Here is a 22,838-nt window from a genome sequence, read left to right as displayed (position 1 = left end):
ACGACTGGCTGAAAAAAAAATCATACTTTTAATTAATGCAAAACATCATTTCTTATTTATAGTGTCAGGTTATTACTCTAAAAAAAGTAATTCATTACTGGCTATTAATTACATCTTCAACAGTGTAAATAGATTACTGTACTAATTACTATCTCTAAAAAAGTATTGTATCACTAATAATTTTCCAAATCTCATATTAACCTCAAATAGTTAAACAATATAAGGATAGACATGAAAATGCTCTTTTAATTCTGTCAAATAAAAGACGTGCATGAATGCAGAAGTTATTCTTAAACTGTCCAAAGTATTTCAAGGGAGATTACATTCAAAACATACATTTTTAACATTAGACATTAAAATGTGGTATTGAATCCACTACTGTTGTATATACAGTATATGATTGTTCTATAGTCTATACATTATTTGGTAACACTTAATTTTAGAGTGACATTGTTACATATGTGTAACTATAAATAAATTTAGCACAATTACATACAACTAACCCTAATCCAACCCAAACCCTAATCCTCACCCTATTGTAAGAACATTGTAATCACTTAATGTTATTCAGTAATTATAATTACACTGTAACAATGACACCTTAAAATAAAGTGTAACCCAGTGTTTAATACATCACAAGTAACTGCAATTACATCACAGAAAAGAGGAGTGTAATGGTTTGGTGACATTTTATTTGGTAACACTTTATTTTACAGTGTCCTTGTTACATGTGCTTACCATAGCAATAACAGTAAATTATGCATAATTACCATAGACTGTAAAAAAATATGGACGTAGTGTCCGTGACGTCACCTATAGGATTCTGATAAGCCGTTCTGAAGCTTAAAGTAGGGGCGAGCTGGGCGTTGCCATCTTGTGAGCGAGTCATCGCGTGTCACTCCCGGATAACAGAAAATGGGCAAAAAGGCGGGATGTGCGCGGAGCAGAGGTGACGCAATAACTATAGACGGCGGATAAATGGCTATCCACTTGTAACCACGCCCTTAATTATGCAGAACCTTAAGGCTTTATATAACGGAAACGAATGAGTTATAAAAAAATTCACCCCCCTCAGAGTTGTCATGAAGATCAAAATTAGCCTAATAAGCCAAAACCACAATTTGTACCAGGCTGTAAACATGTTTATTTCTGCTTTAAAGTTGAGAATTTTAACATGGGGCTCAATGAGATTCTGCTCCCTACTGGAGCCTGTCCCTAGTGGCCAGTTAAGGAATTACAGTTTACATTACTTCCGTATTGGCTTCAAAAGAGATCGCGGGAGGTTGCCGCTTGAGAATTACATACAACTAACCCTAAACCAAACTCAATCCTACCCTAACCATATAGTAAGTACATTAAATATTAAAGAGTACTTAAATATATTGTGCAACCTTTATTTTAAGGTGTAATTGTTACATTTGTTACAAGGTGCAATTATACAAACAAGTACTGAGTAATAATAAGTATTTACTATAGGGTTATGGTTTGGATCGGGGTGGTTTAGGGTTGGTTGCATGTACTTAAGCCTGGTTTATCCAAAGGTTTTTGTTTTTTTCCTCCATTATACCACCTGATGGAGTTTTGGTTCCTTGCCACTGTCACCTTTGGCTTGGCTTGCTCAGTTGGGGACACTACTGAATTACTAAACTAAATTAATTAAATCAACTAAACTACTGCCCACATTGTCGCTATACTGTATGACAATTGAAATGTGCTAGATGACAATTTTCTCCAGAGCGGCTGTACAGATGAATCAAAATCTGTTGCATTATTTTCCTGTTAACACTGTGAAGCTGAACAAATCGGCACTGTAAAAAAACGATATTAAGCGATAAAAAGTCGACTTGACTTAAGCACAATTTATAGTACTTACATTAGTAACATGTGTAACAAATAAGCTGCACAAAAGTGTTACATAGTACATAATAACTGCAAGTCATGCATAATTACATGCAAGTAACCCTCTACCCTATGTACAGTATTTAATTATTGTTACTCAATACTTAAAGGGGCGATGAATTGAGGAATCAACTTTCCCTTGAGCTTTTGATATATAAAAGGTCATGGTAATATAAGAATATCCTGTAAGTTTCAGAGCTGAAATCTCCCTATTTAGTCAAAGAAAAGCTTTTGTAGACACCAAGCCCAGCAAACGGTCCTGTGCTTCATACTGACGTCAGTGCGTGACGAAACACCGCCTCTACGGCACGTCTAATCCAGTAGCCCCGCCCACTGACTCATGGAGGGCTCGTGCTAGCTGGTCAACAACAATAAACATGTCGAGGAAGATTAAGATATTGTGTTATTCCTGGTTGTGGAAGAACACAGTCGCTGCATAAGCTTCCTTATGATCCTAATATTAGGTTAAACTTTATTTTTAATGAAGTTCCAGCTCTCGCGGGGAAGACTAGTGTTCTGTTCACTTCAGTTCACTGTGGAAATCTTTTGTAAACAAATCTCCAGTCGATGCTGGATTTGGATCCGACAGGAATGGTGCAACACACTTATGTGAGTAAAACGTGTTTTTATATGTAATAGTGTTGCATTGTTATAGATCGTTTTGCTTATGTGTACGTGTCTAACAGAGCATACCTTTAGCACATTGGACGTGTATGTGCACGGTTCACGCTTATATCGTCCGATCTTGCAGCTATGTGTAGTATAAAAAAATAATAGTCCAATCAATCGCGGGTCGATGAGAAATAAAACATTGTGTTTGTTTGATAAAGACATTTATGAGCCCTGTGATCGGCAAAATCATTCTGGTTGCTTCTCCCTCATTCTCTCCTCTCCCTTGTGAACTGACAGGGGAACTGAAGCTCATTAAATATGCAAATCTTCTCCAATCCTGGCCGTGGGCGTTTACTTCCAAGTCTCCAGTGACACGCCCATCAGAACCCAGCGTTCAGGAGAATAGCCTCAAAACCAGTGTAGAAATAGCCTATCACTTATTAGTTATGATGTTTTTGAATGTAAAAACCACCCAAACATCATTAGTTGACCTCAGACAACAGTATAAAAAATTTGATGTATAAAAAACATGACACCTTTAAATATATAATTGCACTGTAATTCCTTACTTTACTTTATTACAGAATTACTTAGTAATACATTGCACCCAACAATTATTTTAAAATCCTAGAAATGGGGATCAAAACGCTGAAGCTGTGTTGTAACAAACTTGGCTTGAAACTTTAGTAAACCAGTCATCACTTAAAAGTTCAGGGAACTCACAAGGCATTAATGAATAAGGGGAAAACTGTATCAATTCTTGAAAGCAGACAGAGATAGGCATAAGCAGGTAAACCAGCAAGTATATTGATAGCAATAGTCCTAGTCCTTGAGCCCCAAAAAGTAAATCAAAATGTTCAGGAAAAATTGTAATAATCCACCAAACGTGATGACAATAGCAAACATACAACAAACCCCATGTCTTCTCTTGAACCTCGATGGGTAATTAATCCATAAATGACTTCAAATTAGAAGACTAAAAAACACCAATCTTTTTGGTCCAAACAGGATCACCTAAAATCCAGACTCCCTCGCCAAAACCTGGCTTGGCCATTTCTTCTACAGAAGGCCTTCCTGTTCCAAGGGGCTCTTCCTGTCAAAATAAAAGTCAATTTTGCCAACCCCAGTGCTGCGTTCCACTCCACTTTAAGACACGCACTTGCAAACTTCCCTAAGCACTTCCCCTTGGGGGAATCCCCGCCGCCATCTTGAAGTGCGTTCCACTTCGTGAAGTGGACAAGGGAAGTTTATATGGACAGACCCTTGCTCCCTCGATTTTGACCGAGTGAGCGAGTCTACTTCATATGTACACTTCAGGTAGCTTCATATACCACAATGCAACGCGATTGTGAGGTCATCACATATCGCGTTTAATTTACCCCACCACAAACAACTCTATGATATTTTTAAAAACATTTAAAACAACCCAAACACCCCTAACGAAACAAAAATATATTGCAGTATATTGGAAAATATCATGTAATATATTAGGCAATATATTCACATATATGGGATTTAATATTTATATTCACCAATATATTGCAATATATGAAAGCGGCAATCATTTGTATATTTTGCAATATATTACAGGAATATATATTATATATTGTATAATACCATCAATATATTATTCCATGTATTTACAATATATTATAATATATTTTGAAGTAATATATTGGTAAATATATTTTCCTTGACATCCATATACATATAGAATGTTGCATTAAACAATTTCTTAAAGGAAAAAAATAAATAATAAATCAACTCCAAAGTGGATTCCAAGTGATCAAGGGCTTAGGGCGTTCCAGTTCAGTCCATTGCAAAGTTTCCGCCAGTAGTGGGCACTCATGCAACGTAAGCAATGACGCACATCCGAGTGAACGAGACGGAGGGAAGTTCGCGAGTGAAGGGCATAATAAAAATGAACTTGAACGCAGCACAGGACAGGACATTTCAACACCAAGCATAAAAGTCCCACATACAAAAAACTGAGAACTTCCAATCGAATCATACCTATACATTTTTTTCCCAGTGTTTCATTCTCATTTGTATAATAAGGTGTATACCTAGTATAGAAGTGTCCCAGTGTGAACAGGCCTACTTGAATATGATTGTGACTCATACCGATGATTTAGGCAACAGCACTATCACTGAACAGATAACTCCATCACAGAACAGGCCTAATAATAATTGCTCTAAATTTGCACTCAGAATTAAACTGCACGCGGCTCTTCCCACAAGCAAGCCAAGGACGATGTTTACACAGACGTCACGTTTATTAGCAATCTTAAAACAACAGGCTAAACGGATGAGATAAAAGACGAAGTGTATTAATAGACTGCAGTTGGCACATTTTTCGGAGCCTGCGGCGTTTTCCGAGGGAGAACGCGGCGCTTGTTTTGTGTTGGGAGCCTGCAGACTGACAGATCAGAGAGAAGATGCTAATGTTATGTGTATGTGCATTACGTGGGAAATGGATTGTGCTGCAAGGTGAAGAGGGATTTGTTTCATGAGCTGTGACTAATCAAATCATAAAGATCAATGCGAATTAAAAAAGTCTCTCTCTATCGAGATTTCATATTTAAAACGAAATACTGTAAAATCTGCAGTGGGGTTTGGTGACTCATAACTGTCAAATAAAAAGACTAGTATTCTGAGGAATATATCAACCTGCGTCGTCATATCCTGAGCAAGCCATTCATATGACCTCAGAATATTGGGTATTATGTGTGTGAGGAGAATAAAACCATCAAATCCATCCTCACCCCCTGAGTCTCACGGTCTTTGCATAAGATGCACACCCCTTGTTTTCACTCGGATCAAAAGCAATGTTTAAAGTCAACATGATATCCAAACTGACTCTTTATATTATAAAATCAAATATGAATCATAAAAATGATTTTCACTGACATTGCAAAGAAGAAAAAAAGTAATATTTACACTACCGGTCAGAAGTTTGGGGTTGGTCAGTTTTTTTTAAATGTTTTATTAATTTTTAAATAGAATCACATATAATACACTAACATCAAAGAACAAGACACAAACAAACCCAAAGCACTGAGAGATGAATAGTTGCATATAAAAAAGGTATACATTTCTTCCTGCATGAATAATTCAAAACCATGACATGAGTAATATATATTTAAAAAAAATAGAATAGATAGAACAGAGAAAAAAAAAACATAGTCCCCATGAGACAGATGGTCAGAGTTTCTGTAGAAAAGAGTGCACAGGTTTCCATATTCTCCAAAATGTATCTCAACTGGGATAACTGGGATGTCCACGTGGTAACTGTTGGAACCTGGGGTGTGCTGGTAAGAGTTTAGAGGGATAGAGTAATAAAGAGTAAAGGGATAGTTCACCCAAAAATGAAAATGTGATGTTTATCTGCTTTCCCCCAGGGCATCCAAGATGTAGATGTGTTTGTTTCTTCAGTAGAACACAAATGAAGATGTTTAACTCCAAGCGTTGCTCGTAAAATGCATGTCAATGGGGTGTTTTTCTATGAGCCATATGAGAGTACAAAATACATAGACATACGAATCCATATTAAACCCTGCGGCTCATGGAGACACATGGCGCGGATCGGTCGAATGACGAATCTATGTAAATATATATCTATGGTCGCATCAGTTATTTGACCTACTTGATGGAAATAATGGCATTGGGCTCTCATAGAAAGCACCCCATTGACATGCATTATACACATCAGTTGGAGTTTAAAATCTTCATTTGTGTTCTACTGAAAAAACAAACACATCTACATTTTGGATGCCCTGGGGGTAAGCAGATAAACATTAAATTTTCATGTTTGAAAATGTAAAATAAAAAGGGTAAAATTGTGAAATGTTACTGCAATTTAAATAACTAATAATAATAATAATAATGTGTTCGATTTATATAGAGCTTTTCAAGGCACTCAAAGCGCTTTACATTGAAGGGGGGAATCTCCTCAAACACCACCAATGTGCAGCATCCACCTGGATGATGTGACGGCAGCCATATTGCGCCGGAACGCTCACCACACACCAGCTGATTGGTGGAGAGGAGACCACCTCTTGATGAAGCCAATCCAGAGAGGGGGATGATTAGGAGGCCATGATGGACAGAGGCCAATGGGCAAATTGGGCAAAAACAATTTATTTCAGTGATAAAAAGCTGAATTTTCAGCATTATTACACCAGATGATCCTTCTGAAATGATGCTGATTAACTGCTCAAGAAACATTTTGGTTACACTTTAAAATTTGGGGCAGCAGTGGCTCAGTGGTTCATGTCTACAAACCGGAAGGTTGGTGGTTCGTTCCCCGGTTCCACATGACCAAGTGTTGAGGTGTCCACAAGCAAGACACCTAACCCCAGCTGCTCTCGACGAGCTGAATGGCGCCTTGCATGGCTGACACCGCCGTTGGTGTGTGAATGAGTGAATGTGAGGCAAGATGTGAAGTGCTTTGGATGGCCTATATAAATGCAGTCCATTTACTATTTACTTTAGAAGAATGATCCGTCATTAATAGGTAACAAATGAGAACTGCATTAGCACTTCAGCTACTATTGTCTAATATAGAAATGACCATAACTAATCAGTAAGTTATATTACATTTAGGAGATATAGTTCCTTGTTAAGTAATCAATAATTACTGAATGAAATTAGCCTCATTAATAAATATAAATTAACTGACAAATTAGAAAGAACAAGAAAGTTCCTAATCAATAATTAGTGAATGAGATTGGCATCGCTAAGAACGAATAGGTAATTATTATGATAAGTTATAAAGAATTACTAATTAATTACTAAACAGCACAACATTACCGAGATGTGAGCAATGTTGGCTTTTTTTCTCTCGACGTGGTCATGCATCGTTTATTACTCAAGTGTTATCTAGTCACTATGCAGGACCTATAGTGACCTGGATAAAATAATGGTCCAGATCACTGGTAGTTCTTGAAGATTGTCATTTTTCATTCTGAATAAAGTCATAAAGTGCATCACTAATTGCTCAAATGTAGTCACTCTTCAAGGACTGCTAGATGTCAAGATGTTTTCCACTTTAAAATAATGGTCCAGATCATTAGTAGTTCCTGCATAGTGACTAGGTAACACTTGAGTAATTAGTGATGCATTTTAGGACTTTATTGAGAGTAAAAAAGATGACTGATTATGTCTCAGACGCACACTAATGTTCTTTCTAATCCGTCAGTTAGTTAATAGTTATTAATGAGGCTAATCTCAGTCAGTAATTATTGATTATTGATCTCTGAAATTTGATTTTAGTTAATGATTAGTTAAGCTTGTTTCTATATTACACTGAAAAAAAATAAAATAATGTCGTCTCCAATTGAAATTTTTCTGATCACATCTAAATTTTTCAGTTGGCCAAACTGAATTTCTGTGATTTGATGCAGTTTAATCCACAGAAATTCAATTCGGCCAACTGAAAAATGTACATGTGATCAGTCACTAGAAAATGTTCAATTGGAGACCTGATTTTTTTTACAGTGTAGTTAATAGTAGTAGCTGAAGTGTTAAGTCATAAGTCTTCCATTACTTCTGGAAAGTTACCTAATAATGATAAATCATTTTTCTAAAGTGTAACTAACATTTCTTATTATCAATGCTGAAAACAAGGATTCATTAATGAAAAAAAAAAAAAAAAATTAACAATGTAAAAGTCTATAGAGCCAGTTTCAATAAGCTTAATGAATCATTTCTGATGTTAATTTTTCTCACTTATTACAAACTTTTAAATGGTAGGCCTATAATTATTCGTTATGAAAATCAAATAACTCTTTGGCTGTGCCCGAAATCGCCCTCTATGCCTTAAATAGGGCAATATTTGAGGTTCAGTCATTTGTAATGGTGTCCGAAACCACAGTGGATATGATCTCTTTCAATCCCACAATGCACCACAAAAACGAGCATACAACTGAAGTAAGTTCAACGGCTAGAGAATACCCACAATGCACTGTGAGAGACACACATCAAATTAATTCACAGCTGAATCAATCATCCATCTATCTTCCAAATCACTGATCCAATATGGTTACAGGGTGATATCATGCAGGTATAAATTATTTTTTTATTGATTATTAAATTGTTTAATTATGGTCATTTCATTACTACTGGAGCTTCCATTTTGCTGCGTTTCAAAGGAATATAAAACAGCAAGCACAAACTATGCAAAAGTGGCAGCCCTTCTGGCACACTCAGTGTCTGAATTCACTCACTCGTTTTCATTCCCTCCATCATGTAGACTATATTAGTGATGTAATGTAGGGAATGAAGCTATAGAGGGCAATTTCAAACACAGCAACACTGCAAACAAAAAAATAATAATTTTGCTTATTTGAATGGGTGAATTGGAATATCAAGGTAATAAAGTGATATTAAATGCATAAAGTATGGGCCTATTTGTGTTATATTTAATTATTGCATAATTTGCATAGGTTTGCGTAATATTCTGAGTTGGACATTTCACTGTTTTATTCATTTTGAGGAATACTGTTTTTGTGAGATGAGTAAATGGATGCTCACATTCACTCTAGAATTACAATAACTATTATGTTCACACACAACCCCTCTGCATCTATGCTGCTTTCACACCATGTCGTAATTACCGTAGTCTCCAGATGACAACACGTGATTTTTTTTCCGCAGCTGTTCACGTCCCTGGAATTTTATAGCAACCCCATCAACACCTAAATGCGGTCAGGTGGTACAAGTAGAGGCTCTCCAGAACATTTCCATCTTACACGCTGACATGACAAGCTCTACAATGACATGAACGCCTTTTGAAATATCGTAATTATGATAATTACAACATGGCAAGAACGTAACTTTAATCCCGATTTCTCTCAGCATCTGGACAGGACTGATGCCAGTCAGTAATTGGGGGAAAAAGAATCTTGCGTTATTTGTTTGAAAAAGTAGGGCAGAGCGGGGCACAACCAAACTCTTTTTGACTTTCTCAGTTCGTGTTAATCCACTTGGGGTTCAGAGCATTTGTTCCCTTTCAGTCGGTCAAGTTCGACGTACGTCAGAACTGTATTTATATGTACAAACGAGGCTGACTCCAGCTCCTTTTTCGCCAGCTCCTTATTCACCGAACTATCCGTTCCACCTTAAAATGTCGGATGTCTGTTAATCCCTAATCTCAGAGCTTTTGGTCATATTTTTAAAGGAATAGTTGTGCAGTTGTAATTCAGAAGGCAGTTTACATTAAACTAAAGACATATAGACCTGTAAAAAAAAAAAAAAAGATTGTTTCAGTAAGCTTTTTTGTGTGTGGCATTGTTCGCATTTGTGTTTACATCTGAGATTTAATGTTATGTCCTTTTTGTTCTTTATTAGAAGATATCAATTACTTCATTCTGACAATTCATTGTATATAAATAACATTAATTCTCTAACGAAATCCTGCATTATACATTTTTTTATGTGTTATTGTTGAAATGTCATACCCAGAACATGCCACGTTATGTGCCGACAAAGCATAATTGGAGGTGGCATTATTTTATTATTTCAAATGTTCTAAAAAAAAACGAGCACGTAGAGGGATAGATAAGTTCATTCTCTAACGAAATCCTGCTTTGCAATATTTTTTGATGTGTAGTTGTTGAAATATCATTCCCAGAACATGCCTTCCCATGCAACTGTGCCGACAAAGCATCCTGGAGGTGGCATTATTTTATTTTTTCACAAGTTCTCAAAAAAATTAGCGCGTAGAGGGATAGATAAGTTCATTCTTTACCGAAATCCGGCTTTACAATATTTTCTGATGTGTAGTTGTTGAAATATCATACCCAGAACATGCCTTCCCATGCAACTGTATGTGGACTTTAAGGTTTATGTGCCATGCATAACCTGCATCTTAACCAATAAAAAAATAATTACGACAATGCAGCATACTCATTATCATTTATTATAAACACAAACAATATAATTAACATAACACAATTAACAGTCAAAAACTTTTTTTTAGAAACAAGTCAATAAATACGTAGGCCTCTACTCCAAAACTCATTTTGGCGTGCATATGATACGCTGTTTTTCGCGTGCATATGATACGCACTTTATGGCGTATATATGACACGCGCTTGGGTAGGTTTAGGGTAGTGGGGTAGGGGGTTCGTAGGTATAATACGCAATAAAGTGCGTATCATATGTACGCAAAAAACAGCGTATCATATACACGGCAAAATGAGTTTTGGCGTATACATTCCATGACATTGCACACTCGTACTATTTATACGCATGTTCAGAAGTCTCCCAGCGGAAGAGGGATCCAGACAACGAATCTATGGCACTAATTATAATGACTTGTCATTAATGGCGGGTCATGTTGCCTAACATATAGAATACATAGAATATAGAATATGCCTAATATATCATATTCTACCTACAAATAACGGGATAATCCAGTGGTGAAACATCTTTCTGCTTGAAATCGATTAAATTCTTACACATCAGAAAATGTTGTAATGAGGGATTTCGTTAGAGAATGAACTTATATATCCCTCTACATGCTCGTTTTTTTGAGAACCTTTGAAATAATAAAATAATGCCACCTCAAGGATGCTTTGTCGGCACAGTTCACGGAAGGCATGTTCTGGGTATGATATTTCAACAATGACACATCAGAAAATGTTGTAAAGCAGGATTTCGGTAAAGAATGAACTTATCTATCCCTCTATGTGCTCGTTTTTTTGAGAACTTTTGAAATAATAAAATAATGCCACCTCCAGGATGCTTTGTCGGCACAGTTGCATGGGAAGGCATGTTCTGGGAATGATATTTCAACAACTACACATCAGAAAATATTGTAAAGCCTGATTTCGTTAGAGAATGAACTTATCTATCCCTCTACGTGCTCGTTTTTTTGAGAACGTTTGAAATAATAAAATAATGCCACCTCCAATTATGACATTTCAACAATAACCCATAAAAAAATGTATAATGCAGGATTTCGTTAGAGATTTTTGACAGATGAATTGTCAGAATGAAGTAATTGATATCTTCTAATAAAGAACAAAAAGGACATAACATTAAATCTCTCACATTTTAAGGTGGAACGGACAGTTCGGTGAATAAGGAGCTGGCGAAAAAGGAGCTGGAGTCAGCCTCGTGACGTGCAAAACCGTTTTGCTTGCTACTGCTAAGGTTTAGTCGCATACAATAGTCCATAAACCGAATCATGTCCTCATAAACTGCGAGTAAAGACACACAAATGTTGACAGGCCACTAAATACAGTACATACCACAGAGACGGACGTCCTGCTGTTGCTGTTTCTTCTGTTCAATTTATTTCTGCCTCAGATTTGATTCTGGATCATATCTATTAGCTGAGATCGATAGCCATGGGTTTCTCCACGCTTGAGGACGTCACCTCTTTGTGTGCGCTCATCATTCTTTAGCTCCGCCCACTCGATACGCCTCCAGCCGCTCGTTTTTTTTCCGGAAAGACTCGGTACAGCCTATATTTCTTTTATAAATATAATAAAACTAAAGACTTTTTGGAGATATGAAGGATGCAATACTACTCTATACACCAGGTTACAAAGTTTGTAAGCCTAAATTTGACATAAACTGCAAACGTGTCACTCGAACCTGATTGATTTATTGGAATGTTGTTCCAGATGCTGATTCAGGAACATGTTGCACTTGGTGAAATCAGGTTCTGCTGTTACGCCCAAAACTCTTCCCCGAGGAGCAAATTGCACCTAGTCACATCCAGACTAGCCCAGATTATGGACCAGGAACCACATACATACAAGGAAGAGACTGTCTGACCATAAAATTACAAACCACAGTTTGTTTTGTTTAAATGTTCTGATTGGGGGTGCTTTATTTCAAATAGTTCATACCACAAATAATAGACCAAAACACTGTTATTGCACAGTAGTGCCGGTCCGCTTCAGTGCTTATGAAAAGACAAACCTCTAAAGAAATGTGCACAGACTTCATAATCAGTATACTTTTTTTTTTTAGGTATAGTGAGTAGTGATTATTTCACAGAAACAAGCCTTGAAAAAACAATCCAATTCTTCTCATGGATATCTAGTCTCAAACAAAACACAGGAGTATCTTGCAAATGATGCGCTAATTTGGAAAACTTTTTATTTGCCAATACGTTCATTGTATCAACGCTAGGTCGTCAACGTCTCTGTACTTGCTGTAGCTCTCGCTTCTCCTGTTCTTCTGACATAATGCAACCATTAATGTTTCTCCTCCTCCGTTTTGCTCCATCAGATAAAGATAGAAACTTAACACCCCTTTCTGCTGAACGCAGTTGCCCTCTCAGTATATGCGCATGCCTGCACACACACACACACACACTCCGTGTGACAGCAGAGGTGTAGAGCTTGAGGGACAGTTGAGCTCACAGGTTAGAGGAAGTCCTCCGTTATTAGAGAAATCCATTGGCACAATCGCTTCATTACTGCCCTTATGGTCTCCTCTCTCTATAAACTCTTTAAGGAGCAAGTGAGGAAATTAAAGTGAGCAGAGAAGCATAGAGCAGAATCCATCTTGGATTAAAGGTGCAGATTAAAAACAAACTGTGCGGCAGGATGTTGAGGCTATTTATATCACACTGCGATGAGACTTCATCAGAGAAAGGGAGGATTTGCCTGCACCTTCGACCCAGTGGCTAATTAAACAGAAGGCTAATTCTCATATTCAGGGTTTCTCGTTTAGTTTTCTTTTTTCCATGGAACACAAATGAATTATTTTTCTGAACGACTGATATATTTCCGTAGAATAAAAGTGAATGTGTGAATGAAATCTATCTATCTATCTATCTATCTATCTATCTATCTATCTATCTATCTATCTATCTATCTATCTATCTATCTATCTATCTATCTATCTATCTATCTATCTATCTATCTATCTATCTATCTATCTATCTATCTATGTGTTCCACAGAAGAAATAAGGATTTCATGACTAAAAGTTTGAGTGAACTACTAGCTACTGGTTAAGACCTCAATATTCTCTCTCAAGTATTAAACTTGGAGAAAAAAAACTGTGCCAGTGAATATCAATTAGAATTGCAACTTCAGAATTCACTTCTACTATAAAGTGACTCTGTGAATTCATGGTTTTACTGCTGACGTCTGACCTTGATTGATTAAACAGAAGAAATGAACTGGAGAAAATGTTCACGTTAGAGAAGGCGGAGCCTCAGAGCCACACCTACCTATTACATCATCATCACCACAGACAAATAAAACCTACTGCCACATCTGGGAACTTAACTGTCAATTTCATCACCACCCTTTTTAGGGGAAAATAAACTAGACGTCCCATAGACTTCAATACATAATAGTGGCACAAAGCAATGTCCGTACACCACCGGCAGGCGTGAATAAGATTGAACATGTCAAGTAACTATATGTCCACCCCGCCTGCCATGGAGCATGAAAAATACATCCACAAACTAAAACACATCCCTTCATTCTCCCAGTGTCAAATTGGTGTAAAAACTCCACCCATTGGCCAGATGTGTCTTACCCCGACATTTACTCGTAATCACCAGGTAAGCCAGTGAATGATTTTACTTTGTTTTTGAAAGTAAACATAAAGACACACATATATATATATATATATATATATATATATATATATATATATATACACACACACACACACACACACATTTAAAGATGTTTACTTTCAAAAGCAAAGTAAAATGACATCCCTAACCCTAAAATGTACATAAACCCTGCCCCTAGGTACACGCATGGCCATGGAGGAGTTACAGCAGGAGTCTGCTCAAGATGTCATTCGTCTTTTCACGTTTATTGCAATACAGTACATAACACAAGTTCAATAGCATGTCATAAAAGCAAGATGACAACATAAGTTATAGCCATAATTAAACTAAACTATTCTAAACTGTTCTATCTTCATGCTTTTTCATTCACTGAATCTGAAGGCATCTTACAACAGTTCCCACCTGAGCGATTTATAGATTATCATTACAGAATATGCTAATCAATGACTTAAAGAGAGTTATCTTCGCATCAGCTATATAAGATGATCAACTAACCATTCAGAAACGTCCTGTCACATTCTACATGTTTTCACTTCTTCTTGACTATCCATCATCTCACTTCAGATTGAACATAACAGGCTGAACAGGGAATCAGAGCTGCTAACACAAGCTCTTGAAGCTCCGCCCTGAGCACCAGTTCATTTGCATTTAAAGAGACACACAAAACTGCATGTTTTTGCTCACCCTCAAAACGTGACAATGTGATATGTGGGCTATTTTGAGCTAAAACTTCACATAAACGCATACAGAGATTTATTTTACATCTTGTAAAAAGGGGCATTATAGGACCCCATTAAGTTATATTATAAGTACATAAGAAAGTGGAACTTTGTTTGTTTGTCTAACTTATGTATACTAAGAATAATTATTATCATTAATAATAATAATAATAATAATAATAATAATAATAATAATAATAATAATGATATTGAATATCGATATTTTTCAAGGTTCCAGTAAAGTGGCAACACTACAGCACAGTTGTACTAGTATTCCCTGTCAAACATAGCCCGTTTTAAAATCCAAACAGCATTAAAGAAACAGAATTGCAGTCTAATCAGCAAGCAAAAGAGTCTTTTCTGCAGTCAGCTTTGAATGTACATCTTTAAAAGGTCAAAATTCTCTCTCAGTTATCAGCACGCCTGCAATTGTGGAACTTATTTAACTTGATTCGGTTATTCACAGTTAACAAGCTGTTCCACATTTGCCTTCTTTCACAAAAGGGGAACTTAAAAGTGCAGTTAAACTTTTTCTTGAAATTTCCCCTCTGAGAATGTCACAGCAGTGTGAACATATCACCATCTCTCCCTGCAGATGCTTGTCAAATTTTTTTTTTTCAGCAATTACCAACATTTGACATATAAAAGTCATTCTCCTGCTAGTAATAGAGACAATTATACAGATCCAAACCTTTACGACCCCCCTGGGTGAGCATTTGCATACTGGCATCAGAGCCGTCAAAAAGGAAATTGTTGCATGACCTACATACTCATTTCACTCTGTTTTCCCCATTTCGATGTTACCTGATGGAGTATGAGTGGATGCTGTGGGTGTGTAAACGCCATGTGCACATACATGCAATCACCTCTGGGATCTGATTCAAAGTGGAATAATGTAAAAATAAACTTGCTACAAATGAGGTATGATTGCACATGCATTGCACAACTCTTTTATTGTAATTCCTCTCCCATTCTTTCCCTGAGGAAAGTAAAAGAACTTACGCGTCCTTTTGTCCCTTTTTACGTTATACATGTCACGCAGAATAAAAGATTAAAAGAGCCAGATAGGTCAAAATTTAGGTCTTCTGAAACTACACGATGCTGCGTTGCGTGATCATATGGCTCGGTTTTTTGAGCTTTAGAGGGGAAGATTATAAATCCTTTCCTTTCACATGCTATCATTTGATTTCAAAAGAAAAGTATAAGCATGAAAGAGCCATATTTACCTATTTAATGTTGTACAGTTCGGCTATTATGAACTTTTGTTGTTGAAGATTCTTCAAAATTCCCATTGCATTCCATGGACAATCAAAGCATGCAGGTTTGAAATGAATTTGGCAGTCCAGTCCAATTTCAAAATTGTAACAAAATCTCCTCAGAACAGATTTCAGCAATGTCTCAAATTGTGTTCAGATTTGCAAATAAAAAGTCTGCGATGAAAAATCAGAGATATCAATATGAACAAACAATTCCCTCACATTCTGCTATCTAAGTTTAATAGCTCAAAACAAAATGTTGCTGCCTTACATTTTTAAGTTGGATCATTTTTAAGTCATTTTTACTTAAATTGCATTAAACTGATTTAAATGAGTTTGTCATATATTTTGATATATTTGACAGTCCTGTTGGTTCATTTATGAGTATTTTCCTAAGGAATTTTAGGAGAAACATCTGATACATGTTGACAGAAAAAGTGGCTAATAATTATATACTTCTATAAGACTCTTGAGATATGAAAGAGCTTCAACCTTTCCTTTCTCTCTACCATTTGATTCATTCCATCCATCTGCCACGTTATATGAAATGTGTTTAAACCTAGCCAAGAGTTGATTTTGACATTTTTATTTGTCATCATAAGAATTTATGTGGCCCATCAGTTAATTTGCTTCACCGCATGACTCGTGATTCTATTGTACAGGCAGAGAGGTGGAGTGGCCATCAAGATTTATATGCGTGCACATTTATGTGAGGCGGTGTTTGGCTCGCTTCTCGTGGAGCTGCTGTCCTCTGTTCACAAAGGCTGATAAATCAAGGGCAAGTTTGCATACAAACACAAGCACATGTTAGCACGCATGAGTGCAGACGCTACTGGGGTGCATTTATAACTATCCAGAGCTGGCATTATGATAATAATTGCTATTTTGTACAGAAATGAGTACGGGTGATGGACAGGCTCATTTCGAGTCTCCGGGGAAGACTAATCAATGTTAAGGTGAGCGCCATCCATTCTCCGTCTGGAAAACCTCAATTGCAGGAGTGATGAGGTGCAAATTAAAAAGCCATTAGTGAAGCATCTTCCACCGAGGTGAAAAGAGTCCTAGTGGTTATCTCTGAGGTCTGAGTGATTTATAACTATCAAAGAAATCTCAAAACGCCAAACACACAGTTGGAGTTGAGATAAACACACATAGCCTGACACACTCCAGTGGTGCTCATATGAGTATTAAGAGTTTGAATTAGGCTTACAGCAATTATACTCCTCCACATCACTTTAGAAAAAAGTTTAAAAGACAGACAGATAGATATTTTTCTGCCTTGCTCTAGTGATTGGCGCATCTGGATGATGTACCTACGCTGTCATTTTCTTTGCACGAGAGATTTCATTAACATGCAGTGACAATGGCGTGATGCACAAAGTTCAATATTACGCTTTATCAAGAAATCGCTGAAAGATGAGCGAGATGGAGAAAAACAGCCTACTTCATCTTTCCATGAGGAGACAGCGAGTGAAGCGGCACCTGCGGCTTCACATTTCCAGGACACGCATATTTCATCACTGGTCTATAGTGAGACTTCCACGACGCAAATCGGCACAATGCCAAATGATTTTTGTCTCATGATATCAGCGGAAACTATTTTAAATACTACGCCGACTACAGATAAGAGTAAGACACATTACTGTGCTTACGTAAAATAAAGGAAACAAACAGGATGTCGCTTTCTGCCATCCCATTTTCCTTTCCGTGGAGGGTGTCTCAAAAATGAATTGAAACTCAGTGTATAGGCTACTAGCAAGCTCTTGCGTGCCATCTGAACTCTTTTTGGGTTGATGTGTAGATGTGTTTGGGTCGGTGCAGCGGTGGGCAAGTGATGAAACCGGCGTTTCGTCTGAACACAGCAAGCGGCCAGTCTACTCAAGGCCAGTTATTTACACTTAATAACACTCTGACTTTCCTAATTTGTTTGATCGTGTCAACATATTCTGCATATGTTTCCTGCACATGATTGCCTATGTAGTCTATATAACACCACTAGAAACAAAGTCACGCTCTTACTTGCTATATTACCTTATATGAAGTACGCCTTCCTCTCTGCGTTCAGCTCAGGACAAACATGGATACTAAATCCCACTCGGTCCACTCTGCGAGACATGAAAGATGATTTATTCATAAGCTCAATAATTACAACTCTGTGGAGCTCTGCGATGAGAGATTAGACCCCTACTGTTTTTGTGTCTTCACACAGAATGAATATCATATATTCAACACTGCAAAAAATAAGCAGCGTGTAAACTCCTCCGTTTGGCACATAATTACACAAAAAAGATTGTTGGCTGGATGAGAGAACATTGCAGGGAACAAACGGCATGCTTCTGAGAAGACACGAAACCACTGCAGATGATTTGTATGCATGCAATAACTTGCACTTAATGCAAAACGATCAAGCATGCATGGCTTCTTTACCAGAAGGGATCGTTTTAATGCTTAATTATTATTTTGAACATGAAGAGCCGTTCGCAGCGCAGCACAGGTTACTCTCGACATGAAGATGAGCGGATGTGAAACATGTTTATGTGAATTAAGTGAGCCGTTCACCTCGCGAGAAGTTAATTGGAAAAAGACATGCTTTTTAAAAATGTTCCTGGCTGCAGGAAGAAAGATACCAAGTACAGAGTTGTGACAGTTAATTGATTCCTCAATGAGAGTCTAAGACTGCATAGCTCGATTAAAAGCAAAGGATTGTTTGCACAAGAAACATCATCTTGGGGACGCTATCAAATTAAACACATTTGAAAGCTAATTTGTCTGGCTGCATTGAGTCTGGGTGTAAACAACATGCTTAGTGCATTCCAATTGTGCTGGAAAAGTGCCCATTACAATGCTATATTTGTCATGTAAACCTAATTCTTTCTCGATTGTTTTCACAGAATGCATACACGTATCCCAGACCACTACCGGGGACCTGGATGGGAGACATACCCACAATTCACTGAGGGGGCCCGTGAGAAAACGTGCCACTGCCCATTATGATCCGCAGTGGCTCAGATAAAGCCTTTCCCGGATTTTGCTTCAGCACTGAGAATTTTCACAACACAAAAGGAGCGGGATCTGCAAAGAATTAGGCTGAACGGGCGGCACACATCCTCGACCCCTCATTTTGGACCCTTTTAAAAGTGAAGCAAGTAGATACAGCATTAATTTGACGCCCTGTCCTCGAGCCGAACCGGTTTGGTTGTAACTTCAACCAACAATAAACATTGTCCCCCACAATGGGGCTAGCAAGCACGCAAGGCAAATCTAACCATAATGAACCAGCAAAATGTTTCTCGCCGCTGCCATTGTTGCTGTATGATAGCTACTGCCTGCTCTCCCCAAGGAATCAACACCTACCGTCCGACTTCCTCCAACCTCCCCGTCCTGTTCATCCCTTTGTGTTGTGTAGTGATGTATTCATGCCGAACCATTGAAAACGTCTCTCGTGATCAGTGGACGGTAATTGCTCAATTGAGCACAGCCCACGAGAATGTTTCCGGGAACAACATAACAACGGAACATATTTTTGACTGCTGTGAAAACATAATGAAAAAAGCCTGTTTGTAAGGAGTGCAACCTCATCGCGAGTTCCTACTGTGATTTGATTTCAACCCTGGCTGAACGTGGACTCACCACAGGAGAGTTGAATTGTGGCTATAGTATGTGTGCTGTGGATGTGTTTTGTTTTCTTTTTCGGTTCTGTTTAAAGCTGGAATTTCCATGCTTTTTCCTGGATTTTTGTCCTATTTTGTATGAGCACCATATCATCCATACGTGATTAATCAAAGAGAGATTTTTGAAACACATGCATCAGGATGCCTTCTTCCCACCCAACATCTACAGCCACTGATCAAACCATCAACAACCTGGACATTTTCTACAACAACCAGTTGTGCTGCAAAATTGGCATAGCATAAAACGGTGGTCCTCAAATGATGGGCCGCCGATCTGTTCTGAACAGGGCCGTAGACAATAAATAATATAAATGCAGCTAACGATATTATCATGCATAGGTCAAGAGAGCAAAATAAATGTTTTTGGTGTCAAAGGTGTGTGCAATCAAACTCTATGGTATTTTGGTACAAATTCATCTGCTAGACAAAATGTAAAGGGTACATGACATTCCCTCAAAAACCATAAAACCTAAAGAAAATATGACTATGTTAAATACGGGTCACAGGGTTTGCATTTACCACAATGTGTTTTATTTGTCTGGTGACAGCATCATACTTTAGAAACCAAAATTATTCATTTTTAATAGCGTTTCTGAATTGCCAGCCGTCGTTAGCATGTTTGCTCATTTTCACAAGTGTCATGGCCCCCAGTATATTTTGTTGAATGAATATCTAAATATGAAATATATCACAAGAAAGAATATATTTTAAACAACAACAATAACATCTAGCTTCATGCATTCGATGCTTTATCAATACTTGAATTTTGGTAAGTTTAATAAAAAAAAAAATCTAAATAAAAACATTTTAAGCAAAAAGTTGAGAATGCGACTACATCCAGAAAGGCCTCAGAACGATGAGAAACACAGATGGAGACTACATCGAGTCCATCAACACCCACAATTCTTCTCAGCATTATAGCTCATCCTGGGTCACATTTCATTCATTAACATTTATATGCTGATAATGTTGATGATCGCATTATTTTACATCTGCTTTCAGATGATATCACTTGTGTCTGCTTCTTCTTCACATGTGTTTTGATCGGGAGATTCAGTACACTTTCAGAAGATGTGTAATATCCCCCCCTACAGTATAACAGTGAGAACACGGAAATATGATATCAAAAATATCAATGGCAGGGAAGCAGTCTCACAAATGATTGAAATTTCCGTCAATGGTAGGGAAAGAGTTAATAGTTTAGCATATTGTCAGGCCTTAGCATTTTTTGGAAATGTAAACGGTACTACGTTTTAAAGATTGAATTTAAGGACAATTTTTATTTGCTCTTTGTATGATTAACAATTTAGACATCACGTCAGGTCACCACATGATTTTCAATGTTGAGAACCACTGACATAAAACCTTTCTAAGATATCCACTGCAACCATCTACATTAATATCATTACCATTTCCCTTCTCTGCACTATGAGGAGATTTGCCGAACAAATTCAGAATGATTTCTGAAGGATCACGTAAAAAATCTTGCCGGCCCCAAACATTTGAATGGTAGCGTATTATCAAGTACAGCTGAAACAAGCCACGAGTAACAAGTGTGTTTGTGCAACAGGAGGAAAAACCCATACATTAATGTAGCCAGTAAATCAATGAATGAATGGAAATGGAAATGGACAGAAAGCCACTGGAAGGATTATGCACACGCACTGCCATCTGTCCAAAAGCCCCCTTAATTGTTGTATAATCATTATAATTACGTCCATCATAATTGGTTAGCATATGCAGTGTCTTTAGCAAGTAACTTGCTGAATGAGAATGAAACCTGCAATAGCAAAGCACATGGTTACTGTTATCGGTCAAGGTTATTGGCTAAAGCGAGCTGGATTTGAGTTGGAGGTTATACTAACAGGAAAATGTGATGCTTGTACATGCAAAACAACCCAGCAAGGACATTGCTATGCAGTTGCAAAAGGGTTTTAGTGCATTGTTATACGAGTGTTCTGGGTTATTGCACCGCCATAAAAGGCCCATATGCAAGTCTCTATGATTTTCTGATCTCTAGATTAAAGGCTTGGGTATTTTTTTCTATATCCTTGGGAACGTTTTGCTTGTTTTATCATCTGAGAGGCGGAAATCATAAGTCAGATCACTTAGAAACGCAATAGCACTGCTCTCCTCGACACATGATTTGTGTTATTATGTCCGAAGTACAAATACTGCGTATTAACCGCAAAGAGATGAGTCACATGCTAAAACGGCTCTTAATTCTAAGTAATAGTGATAGTTATGTTTGCCTATGCAAACTCGGCTGAGAACATATGTAAAGCAAACCACATAATGGTGTGCTATCATCTGTCCTTTAGTGAGAAATGCCTACCCTTAAAGTCTTGTTATCAGATCCTCTTAGGGAGAAGTGCATCTGCCAAGAACACACAATCTATCAATGTCATTGGCAGGATGGTCTGACTGCGGGGGTTTCTGTGCAATTTACTTAGTATCATTTCACATGCTCTTGAAGAGCTAGCCAAACAATTGAAAGAAATCTCAAAAAATGAGAAAGGCTCTCCCATGATTTATTGCTTTTTCAGAAATAGGTACACGGTATAATAAAAATAAATACATAAAAAAGGTGCTTGATCATGCCTCTCGATCTAAAGCGTGATGAAGAGAAGAACTGGTCTTCTTTTTGGTCAGATTAAAAGGATCGTACATATTCTCTGAGGATTTTCAATATGAATGCATATTTCTGTTACTTATCCATTTCTCTGAAAGTACAAAGGCATTTGGTTTCTAAAGCAAAACTAAGCTGATGATGAAAATGCAGGGGGGCAACATTTAACATGTTCAAGGTCCTGTAACATTATGACTGATCTGAAGTGGACAGACAGTGAAGATTTGAGTTTAGAGCTCCTGTGTGAACAGGGTCAGGGGCAAATTGGACAGTTTTGCACTCTAAAATAATCCTCACATTATGTGCTGTGTGTGGAAAAAAAAGGATTTTCAAAGCATTGTTATTATTTATGTTCTTATTTAAGACATATGCTGAGATGTTATATTCTGTGGATTTGTCTTTATAAACTGTTATTCAAAATTCGAAATTCAAGTGGCATCAGAAAACTCTTTTGGGGGATGTTTTGGATTCCAATGCATGTATATAGCTGCGTTTC

General features: G+C 37.4%; 1 protein-coding gene across 2 annotated transcripts in view; it reads left to right on the top strand.

The window, feature by feature from the left end:
• Window positions 1-22,489, top strand: part of lrrtm4l2 (leucine rich repeat transmembrane neuronal 4 like 2) — a 39,075-nt gene extending 16,586 nt beyond the window's left edge. For both annotated transcript variants that reach the window (XM_067414428.1, XM_067414429.1), the window contains exon 3: window positions 18,934-22,489. In XM_067414428.1, coding sequence (XP_067270529.1) covers window positions 18,934-18,999 — 66 coding nt within the window. In that variant the 3' untranslated portion in view covers window positions 19,000-22,489. The remainder of the gene's footprint in view (window positions 1-18,933) is intronic.
• Window positions 22,490-22,838: the final 349 nt, after the last annotated feature.

Source organism: Pseudorasbora parva, chromosome 13 (genome assembly GCF_024679245.1).
Source record: "Pseudorasbora parva isolate DD20220531a chromosome 13, ASM2467924v1, whole genome shotgun sequence".
In the NCBI taxonomy this organism is placed as follows: Eukaryota; Metazoa; Chordata; class Actinopteri; order Cypriniformes; family Gobionidae; genus Pseudorasbora; species Pseudorasbora parva.
This window is presented reverse-complemented; position numbering and strand designations above follow the sequence as displayed.